At 40.5% G+C, this 11,245-nt stretch overlaps 1 protein-coding gene across 9 annotated transcripts in view; it reads left to right on the top strand.

The window, feature by feature from the left end:
- The window catches only part of ncam1b (neural cell adhesion molecule 1b), a 114,113-nt gene extending 104,468 nt beyond the window's left edge, over positions 1-9,645 (top strand). For 8 of the 9 annotated variants that reach the window (XM_084717902.1, XM_084717903.1, XM_084717906.1 and 5 more), the window contains 3 exons: positions 1,883-1,999; positions 2,774-3,835; positions 7,523-9,645. In XM_084717902.1, coding sequence (XP_084574028.1) covers positions 1,883-1,999; positions 2,774-3,835; positions 7,523-7,643 — 1,300 coding nt within the window. In that variant the 3' untranslated portion in view covers positions 7,644-9,645. Of the gene's footprint in view, positions 1-1,882; positions 2,000-2,773; positions 3,854-7,522 lie in introns of all 9 variants that reach the window. The other variant, XM_084717911.1, reaches the window with a different exon arrangement.
- The last annotated feature ends 1,600 nt before the right edge of the window (positions 9,646-11,245 follow it).

Below are 11,245 nucleotides of genomic sequence, written 5' to 3' on the forward strand. Positions count from 1 at the left end.
AAAAATTGTATGTTTGTTCAGTGCACAATATGAAATGAGATGTAATTTAAAGTGCTAAAGAGCATTTTTTCATTTCTCTCAACTTGAAGGTGAGAGAATATGTAGATTGCATGTTAATGCCAGGTGGTAAAATATTCATTTTAGATAAGGAAAAATCAGTAAGTTCAAGTTAAACTATTTCCAGTTTTGATGTATTGCCCAAAAAATCTTTTTTCACTGTTATGAATAATCAGTGTGTAATATCTTCCCAGGCATTATTTTTTTGGATCAAGCTGTCTTCTTTTTGTTGTTTACATTTTCCCTACATTTACTGTACTACTACCTTAATGACCTACTACGTCCCCAGAAGGCCTTTCAAGGACTGACATTGAAGATGATAAACAATTTCAGCTTAAGGTTTTATGTTTAGGCTGATGAAGGAAGAGAGAACTGGGGAACAGTTTCCCATTAAGAGAAACAGAGTGTTCTGCTTCTTGAGCAAAATCAACATGTCTTGTGACAGCAGTGCATTATGGTCCGCCCAGTCAGTATCCTCAGGAACAGGAGAAATACACAAATCAATGAAATGGGTCCATAAATGAGATGAAGTTTTTAGAGTGGATTTCTCCTTCAGTGAAAATATGAAGGATGTTGGGTTTAAGTGAAGCATTGAACAAATACTCTCATGTGCACAATAAGGCAGTTTTGAATCAATCTGAGTGGGAGGTTGCATCGTGTATTGATTTGTGCCACATTTCATGCTACCGGTTTCACAAAGAAATAGCAACCTGTATTCCTTCATACGAGTTAGCCAGCTCCAACATTGAGACTGATTGAGTTGAAAAGATCATCCATTCACATAATCACTGTCTACTGCTCTGTGTCACCTTTTCTCACTGCTCATTGTGGCGGACATGATAACAACAGTGTTGGGGAAGCTACTGTCAAACCATCGCTTTGCGAGCCAATTACTTCACACCGGAAGAAGCTGAACTATTGCAAAGCTACTCAACAGAGAAATCTAGTTTGGTTAAAGCTACTTAGGTTTGTTTTTAAAAAAAAGTGATTAAAGTGACCGTGTAAATGTGATAGGAAAATATAAGAAAATATAATGACAAAAATGTCTCATGCACATAGTTAACAAAAAATGGCAAAAGTAATTTAACTACTTGAACTTCAAAATCCAGTTACACTACTAGGTTAATAGATCCTTTTCACAGCAGCCATTTTTACATAAAAAAGTAGGTGAACACAGGTTTTATCAGTGACACTAATTAAGGTTCTGATCCATGTAGATCAAACAGAGTCGGAGTGCTGAGGGCTTTTCCATCAGCCCTTTTTGCATTTGCATTTCCATTACCAGTTATAATGCGTCAAGTCGAGATCAATCATCACAGCCTCATATCAGGATGAGGTGACGTATTTCTGATTGTAGCCAATATGTGACAACCCCTCTGTCTCCCCCTTAAACAAAGTGTGTTTTCTGAGACTCAGCTTCCAACTGAATCTCTGTCGTTTGGATTTTGGTTTCTCTCCTGCATCGCTGTTTGAACTTTCAGGTATCTGCTTTATTTTACTATTTCGTGTTTACTTTCGGCTGATAGGAGTCATTTTTATCTTTCATTACTGCAGATTAAATTCCAACATTTCCCAATTTAGCTGCTAAAAGATTTTAAGTAATAAAATAATGGGACTTTTATTGCAAAATGTAACGTATTTATCTGCCTTTTTGACTCAAGACAAGTGTTTATTAGTTAAAAGATACACCTTCAAGCAGGTAGCCCTGCTGTAAGCCAACATGTGTATGGAAAAGCTCACTGGAAAGGCTCTGGTACACTATATAGACAGTCTATGAGATAATCTGTTGCCATTTTATCAAGACTTTTGTCTTTCTGTCTCACAGGAAAGATGAGTCCAAGGAGCCAATCGTTGAAGTCAGAACAGAGGACGAGTGCACAGCCAATCATAATGTAGCAGGACCAACAGAACCCAATGAAACCACACCTCTCACAGAGCCAGAGTGAGTATAAACCAACATACAGCACACAGAATATTTCTACCGCTCAAGTCTTTTTTAGCCGTTGTACATTGCACTCCACTTTAAAGAATAATTATCTTATTCAACAGGACAAAATTTGACCCTTGAAATTACTGAAAAGTTCAGGTCATTCTTGAGTGGAGTCCACTGGACTGTGTTGGCTTTTATGTTTTTATCCCCTTTACAGGGGAATTACTGCACTTTGTGTTTCTTCTCTCCAGCCTTTATGGAGATTTTCTGTCTCATTGTATGAAGGTTGAAGCAATACCAGTTAAAGACACAAAGGCTTTTTGTCCTCGAGTGTGGTCAACTCACATGAAGCCATTTGACAACCTCAGCAAGCCCCATCTCTCATATCAGCAGGCTGGAAAAATTAGATTAAACAGTGTGAAATTGTCACTGGTACTGTTTAACCCTTATAGGTGGTTCATTCTGCGTGGTGCTGTAGTTTTCTGCAGGAAGACTGGTGCCTTTTTTGAGTACTTTGGTTTTCTTAGTCAGTGTACTCCATGTAGGTGTGTGTATGGGATGTATCCTTTAATGTCCACTCACAGCATGACGCCCTCTCTTTTTTCTTTGTTTCTTTTTCTCACTAGGCTTACTAGTTGTTGTTTTTAAGTTGCTTTTGTCTATGTTTGTGTGATTATCTAAAAGCCAACTAATCCCTCTGCATGCTCTCGTCCGGGCCACCCTTCCTCTGTCACAGTCACCCTGGTGTCTAGTCTGTGTGTCTCTGTTCTCTCCCTGCTCTCTCAGGCTGGCGGCTTACACTGCTGCTCTGGCACTGGACACCCTCTCCTCCGTAGCCACCAACTCTGACACAGCCACTGCAACAATTGACCCCGCTCAGGACAGCCCCTCTAGCGAGACCACTACCCTCACTTGTAGCCTGTCTACCCCCGCCAACGACCCCCCAGAGCCCTCACCCACTCCTATCCCGGCCCCCGCGCCGACTCCAGAGTCGAACACTGCCCCGCCGACGCCAATCCTGTCCACCTCCGCTGTCGAAGCTAAAATGGCCCCGTTAGTAGAGCAAAGAGGAAGTGACGTCCCTGAAGAGGAGAAAAAGACCTCTCCACCTTGTACCCCTGAACGGACTAGAGCTCAAAAAGCTGGGACGCCGATACCACCAAAGCGTAGACACTCTCCTAAACTCGCTGCTCTGAAAGCTAAAGGTAGCCCACCTGTATCTCCACTGGCTGCGTCTCCCTCTCCCGACGTCAAGAAACATGCTATGAGCCCCCCGGTGACCGATCTCGTACAGCCGCACACTGTAGCCTTAGACACCGAGACACCAGCACAAACTGCCTCCACTCGAGCAACCACTGCCCCTCTGAAACCAGACACTGACTCAAATCCAACTGCCTTTGACACAAAACCAGCTGACCAAACTGTTCACGATAACTTCCCCACTGCCAAAGATGCTGCAACTAGCTCTCCTTCAGTGATCCACAGTGCTCCTAAAGTCCTGGATGCTGAAGAACCCGCTCCTCTAGTTGCAGAAGTCCCCTCTCCTCTACCCGTCACTCCCATCCCTCCTGTTACTGAGGCAATGATCTCGAACGATCTCCTCACACCACTGTCAGGCACATACGACTTACTAACCCCCAACATGGGGTCCAAAAGTGTGGATTTAGAACTAGAGCTGACAAATGGGACAGACAGACCCTCCCAGATCCCCGCAGACCTTATTAGCTTAGAGAGCCCACCCTCTGCCCCCTCTCTGCCCAATGGAGACGGAGCAGACCTCCCCCCCTCAGGCCCAGTTCTGGAGGCGTCAGAGACTCTGGCCAAGACTGCTCCTCCTGTCAACGATGAGTACGGCTCCCTCTAGAGGTTTATCTGTGTGTTTGTGTGTGTGCGAGTGTTTAACTTGTATGCCCATTCATTCACCACCGCATCTTGCCATTGACCACACAATATGAAATATTGTAATGGTAAACTGTGGTAATGACACTGGGATAAATACTATTAGTCAGATGTTGTGGATTGTGATAGTTGAGTGAAATGATGGTTCTGTTCTTGATGCTTGTACGTGAAACCATCGTGGGTTCTCCAGTTCTGCAACATTCACCACAAGAATAGTTGAGCCCCTTTCAGATATGCACCTCGTTACAGACATGTGGGGGAAATTTAACGTCACTCTCATCTCTGAATAAGTGTGACAGTCAAAGTCACAGTGACAGTGTTAGTTGGTCCGAACCAGAAACATTTTTCTCTAATATGGCACAAATCTTAATTAAAGCTTTGTGCATAATTCATCAGGAGTGCTTGAGAGACTGTCTTAAAGCTTGCTCCATATCCCCATATTTATATGATTACCATGTCTCACCCCCCTCTGTGATGGCTGGATTTTCATCCTGACTTTGTGATTGGCTGTCTGAAACGGGTATAAACACCTTCTAATGTGGTCGGGCAACGTGTTGTTCAAAATAGTTCTTTTTGAGCTTAACAGCCTTAACGCTAAAGCTGCAGCAGCTCAGTTAAATACAAAGAAATTTCATGCACATAACAAATGTATCATTTAATTATCCTCTTTTAAGTACAAAGAAAATAAGTTTAAAGCTGGGGTAGGTTGTTTATTTTAGGCATAATTGGGCAAAAGTTCCATAATTCCCTTGAACCATACTGTAAGTCAAGCAGGGTTTCCCCCAGCAAAGTTGCTGGACCTGGTTAGTCTGATTCACAGGATGTAGACTGTGGCTATAACCCTGTGATTGGACAACAGTTTTAGTCAGCGTTCTCCTCCTTCCGCTATCTGCTCTTCACTGTTTTCAAAGTCACGGTCACTACATGAAACAACAACAACGTCTGAACCAGCGTCCTATGTGTTGAAAATGCCAAGTTACCCAAACATATAAAGGTAAACAAGTTAGCAGCTGTTACCTTTTTCTTTTATGGGGATGTAGCCTTTTTGTTTTTTTGTAAAAGATCTTTTATTTATGATCATTTTTCTTTTTCCAAAACACAGAGACAAATAGACACGACAAAACAGAACGAAATGAAACAAACAAACTGCCAGCCCACAGAAAAGATGTACATACGTTTGTCAATCTGTACAACTGGCAGAAAAGTTCACAAGTGCATTGAGGATCAGAAATAGTCCATGCTGCTAAGTGCGCTCAGTGAGGTTAAGGAAGGCCAGATGAAATCGAAATGAGAACCTGGCAGATTAAAACACAATATAGTACAATGCAATACAGCAGAATACAGTGCAGTCCATTGTAATTAGGTCCCAGTATGACACTTCTCCCTCCTAATATGATCAATAAAGGGTTCCCAGATCTTAAGAAACTTCTGGTGGGCCACAGACAGAGTATATCAAATTTCCTCAATATATAGACAAGAAAACCATGGCATTTAGCCATTTTTAAAGCAGAGAGGGGAGACAGACTTCCACTCTGTCAGGATAACCTTTTTTCGCTATGACCATACCAAACATGACACAGCTTGTTGTAATGCAGAAGGAAGAGTAAAAGAAAAGTCAGAGAAAGGGTTTTTGCCATTTTAATGCCAGGGCTCACCTCCCTGCATGCAAGTGTTCCACCAAAACAAGCGTCATCCAAAATGACTGTGATTGGTTTAAAGAAATACAAACAAGCCTGAGCGTTTTTCCCCTTATAACAGAATGATAACGTATGAAGCCAGGCCTTTCTCTATCACACAGCACTGTGGCATTAGAACTGGCAAGACTAGGCCTGTTGGCAAGTATGTTTTGACAGGGACTTGTGGCCAAGTGTCTTTTTTTTTTTTTGACAGACTGTTGGCAGCATCAAGATAGGGCCCTATAGTTTCTATGAAGCAGCCAAAATCACGGAAATAAGAACTTAAAAAACCCTAACACAGATTTCATAGAACCCTTCATTATATCTGTGCTAAAACTGACTTGGAGAGTTGAAACTCTCAATACACAATGTGTTCAACACACATTTAAAAAACTCTGTAGCAAAGTTTTACAAAGAATCTGACAATGTATAGTTTTGGGATGCTGTGTTTTCAACAACAACAACAACAAAAGAAATTAAATAGCGACTTTGTTGACTTCTTAAATTGACAAACGTGTTATTCAAGGCACAAATCGTTATCTGAAAATGTTATCTATGCTTCCAACTGAGTCGCCCCACTGTAACTGTTGTTTAAAAAAACATCTTAAAACTACACCCCCTGAAAATAAAATGACCCGGTGCTTAGGCCCAACTGTGGTCAACTTGTCCTCCTTTTGGCCTTGTTTACCAGGCCTGCAGTACACTGAGGGGAACCCTGTCAACTGGTCTGAGAGAAAATGAGACTTCTTGTCCTCGTTTTGGCCCTGTTTTCCTGCTTTAGAAAATGTAGTCAGTGACAGGAGGCCGATCGCAGGTCGGTAAGATAGTTAATTGTTGAGTCTCACCACCAAAACGTCAGTATTTCATAACTTGAGAATGATACTTAACTACAACTATCTTTCTTCAGAATTTCTCAGTGCACTTTTAGTAAACAAGGAAACACTGTCAGTGAACTAAAATAGTTTGTAAAAAAAAAAAAAACCCTCTGAGAACAACAATAATTAGAACTGCGGTCTTCCTCCCTGTATTTTTGGCTTTCATTTATGCCCATTATAAGTGTCTAAAGTCTAAACATGTTAATTAAACAAAAGTTCCAACTTGGCATTGTAAAATAGACCATTTATTTGAGGATGGTCATTAATAAAAGCTTCAACAGGACAGCAAGTTTTAAAATCAATCACTGAAGCAGCCTGTTGACATCACTACTTCCCAACTCAGCGGTCCCATTACTCCCTCTTGTGCACCAGATGGCAATATTGCACAAACATTGTGGCTTTTTTTCCACAACAGTCCCGTGACTGTCATGTCTGAATAAAGCTGTAACAAACACCTCTGTTCGTCTGAATGACCAAACACTGTCACTTTAACAGACAGACGAAGCCAACAACGTTACGTGTTCCATGTCTGAAAGGGGCTTTATTTTAATGACAAAATGTTTTGTTTCGGGCAGTAAGTGTGTGCACCTCTGAATGTTGCTTAAATCTGCACCAACTCTGCAGCTCTGCTAAAGAGAACAGAGGCTAGACGCTGGTGTTTTCCTGCTCTGAACTGCAGACGAGAGGAGAGGAGCTGCAGGCAGGATCTAGATACCGTGCTTCAACATGGATATCACATACCACAAGCCCAGGGCTCATTTACTGTGCCATCATAGTCTCTTTGAAGTAGAGCTAAACTGATTAATTGATAATATTTGCTAAACACTGTTTGTCTTAGATCAGGGAGGCCGGATGAATTATATGAGTATGTCATTATCTGTTTGTTTAATTTTATCTGACTGTTGTCAAGGTGGTGAAGAAATATGTAAAAAGACCTCTGATTACACACAGTGTCTTCTTACATATTGGGTGAAGACGTCATTGAGAATAAATGGTTCAAATTGTGTTCAACTCAAGTGTTTGTTTGCTGAGAATTTTCTCACCAGATTTCTGATTTTGCCTTTTCTCGTTCTCTCCATTTGCAGGAAGATTTTCTCTGATGAGAAAGGCAAACTGGAGGAGGCAGAATTATCAAACGCCCTGACAGAGATCACTGCAGAACACAACAGTGTCATACAGACAAATACCACCGAGAGCAAAGCATGATGGGCTGGGGAAACCTCCCCAACCCAGATCCAAAACACTTTTTGCAGCAGCAGCGTCGAGCGAGAAACACTGCAGGAGTTTTGATTTCCAGTGCCCTTAACTACATATTTAAAAACAACACACACACACACGTGTCGATTGGTTAGAGTGCACTTTGACTGTGCTTCATTTCTGGTTTCCATTCATGAAATGTTTACTACACCCGAGGAGTTTATCTTTAGGTCATAAGAGATTTATTTTATTTTTTTATTGTTATTTTATTTAACCAGTCAGGACTATTAAGAACAATCTCTTATTATATTGATTGCTTGGTAAATATATTAAATTAGACTCTACTTTCTATTGTGCTTATAGTTTCAACTGCAATTGCACACAAGTATTGAATTATGAGAAATGTAAAAAAGAAAAAAAAAAACCCTGACTATATATAGAAATTATTTTTCTTATTTTCATGTTCAACTGTTCAAATGTGAAACTGTTTGCATTTTTTGTTTAGTTTGAACTCTTTAATTTGTGGGCTAGTCTCATTAAATAGCTTGTTCTGCATGTCTGACCTGCAAGTGGTTGTAAAAGTTTTGTTTACAAGGTTTCTGGTTTCACTTTGTCCGTTACAGGGATTTATCATCTCTCAGATATGCTGGCATTGATTAAACACAGGCCCGAGCTCAATGTTTGGATTGTAACCATATTTGTTATGGTTGTAAAAAAAAAAAAAAAAAAAAAATACAGGATTAACCCTCAGCCAGCTGCAGCGGGAAGGAGAATCACACATCGACAAGTGTGCACGATCGGATCAGATTTGGCCCGTTTTATGATCAAATTTATTCAGTCTGTCACTGCCTTACCACAGTGTTAGTTAAAAATTTTCATTAATAAAATGTGTTTGATTAAAAGAAGGCAACTCATTGAACACAGAGAGACAAAAAATTGCCAGCAGAACTGCTGATTCTCAGCCAAGGGTTGAAGAACTGCGAATCAAGCGAATGTCGTATGATCTTGCGCTAAATATACGCCACGTATTTGTTTGGGGGGGGCAAAAACTACAAAAGCTATTGTTTCTTCCTCACATTAAAGCAGATCAGAGGTCTGGCTTCGTACCTTGAGTTGTGCTTTTGAAGCAAAAAATAAATAAAAAAGCATTTTTGTACTATTTAAAAACTACAAAGATTTCTTTTCCATTTCCTGCCTGCAAGCTTGTGCACTGTGCCTGTGTGTCAATAGATTGTCTTGTCATCAGTTTCTATGATAATCTGCATAGCTTTGTCGTGAGAGATTTAGCCTCTTCTTTTTATTTAATATATTGTATTATTAGAAGAAAAGTATGATAAATGGACTAATGTGGTCATTATAACACGTGTAGTGTATAAAACTGTCAGTCTCTGGTCACAGCACTATATATTGCCAGCTATAGTGAGGGAAGGTGTTTTGAGCCTTGGCATGAACTCAGTCAGTACTTCATAACGTATAAACTACGAGGCAGATAGACGTGCCCATGTTCGTTTGGGGGTAAAATAGTTCTCATATTGATTTGATGAGTGTTACCTTTGGGGCTTGTTCTGGCATTACTACACATTGTTTTTATTTCCCCTCCCCCAGTTGTTACTCAAGTGTTCTGTAATGTGGTCTTTGAATTTCATTTGAACTTTTTTTTTTTAGTTTTTGTCTTTTTGTACAAAAATCACTCACCAAGAGCGACTGCTTGACAAGTTGAGGATAGCACTGGCAGGAAGCAGGGTGGTCCACCTGAAACAGGAGATCAGACTTTTTGTTTTTTTAAGCTTTAGCTAATAGATGAATAGAAGATTGAAGTACACAAGAACAAAAAAACAAAAACAAAACATGAGCTTTACTCACCTTGTATCCACTGCTGTTACCAGACCACCTTGCTCCCTTGTCTCTGGATGCTCCTTTTGGTTTTATTGGGTCAAACTCAGAAAATATCTGTTGTGTACAGTCTGAGTGCTAACCCATTTACAAAATAAAAAATGGTTTCCGAATCTAATTTTGTCCTGGCCCATTTTGTCATTAGTTTCAATTACTTTTCCTTTTTTCTTTTTTAAAGAAACCCTTCCCTGTCCAGGTTGTGGTGACAGGATTTGGACACTAGATGTCAGTGAAGAGCTATTTTTGGATTCCCCTTTGTTTTCGCCATGTCATGGACACACACACAGGACTATTTACAGAAAGGTTACAGTGCAAACAGGTTATGTTGGAGCTGGAAATTCCTCGGGCTGCTTTTCCAGATAGATGGTGGAGCAAATAAACACATGTTACATAATGCATGTTTGTGCAAGAGTAAAGTTGATACTTCCAGGCTTGCATGTCAAAATACTATTTACCAGTGAGGGCTTGATATTTTCAGCTGTGGCGCTCCTCTGCTCTGTACCTCCAATGTGACATGAACCCGCAAACCGGTGCTGTGTAAACAGAGTGTCAACAAACACAGGAGCCAGCTCTGACCCGGCGTGGCATCATGACTGTCCCATCTTTGCCTCATTTTATTATCCCTGTAATGTCTAAACCTGTTCAGTACTAAACTGGTTTGATCTTTACACCAGCTGCATTAACCAGTCTGTGCTTCTGATTATTCCAGGACAACAGACTGGTCCTGACCTGGTAAGCTGTCAGTAGTTCAGATGCCCTGTAGATGTCTCTGATTGCAGCCTTGATGGAGAGACGAGGAGCAGAGGGCGATCATTCAGAGCCGTGACGTCTCCCCGGTGATGATGTGCAGCCGGTCAAGTCAGCAGCAGGCAGCCGCGATCAGACAGGAAGCTAGGTGATGTGGCCTTCAAAGTAAAAGGGTAGAAATTAGTGGTGAAAAAAGGAGAAGTGATGGCTTTGTAGTGCAAATGTATCATGATGTGACAATTGCATAAAAGTGTAGGAGTATCTATTCACTTTCATCCAGAGCTGGAGCGACAACTTTGTAATTTATGTTAACTGGGGATTATTCTAGTTGGAAAAGTATGCAAGTCATCCACTCAAGCAAAAGTAGGGTACGGCTTTCTATGAGGCCCTTGCATTGTAATATACTTAAAGCACTGTATTTATACACACTCGGTTATTTGTAATGCTTTATGACAATATTCATAACCCATTATAAACTATTTTATACTGACTTTTAGGTCAAGTATCATAATACCTCATAACCCTTTGTTAGAGCCACTACTTTTATAACCACAATTATCTAACTAGAAAATGTCCTCTTGCTTCTTTTTACAGTTTGGCTAATTTTTCAAAACAGTCTTAACTTTAAATGCAATTGTCACAACTATTTCCTTGGACAGCAAAAGTCTACTGCACGTTTGCAAAGGGTAGTAAGTCGCCCAAATATTTCATTTATGTTTCAAAACCAAGTTACTGTTTCATTTAATTGGCCATTGCCACCAAAATGAAAAGTCGTTTTCTCACTGTGTGAGCCACACTGGTGAAAATGTTCTTTTCAGCCTGACAGTTACTACCAGAAGTGTTTCTGATATATAAAACTATGTTTTATTTTTTATTTTTGTTGACACACTGACTGCCTACTGTACTAAACACAAACCCAAGTTTTGTGGAGCTGAGTGCTGTTGTGTATCACTCTGAGCTTTTTAGATTCA

The sequence above is a fragment of the Lutjanus erythropterus genome, chromosome 4, assembly GCF_056507025.1.
Source record: "Lutjanus erythropterus isolate fLutEry1 chromosome 4, fLutEry1.hap2, whole genome shotgun sequence".
NCBI lineage: Eukaryota > Metazoa > Chordata > Actinopteri > Lutjaniformes > Lutjanidae > Lutjanus > Lutjanus erythropterus.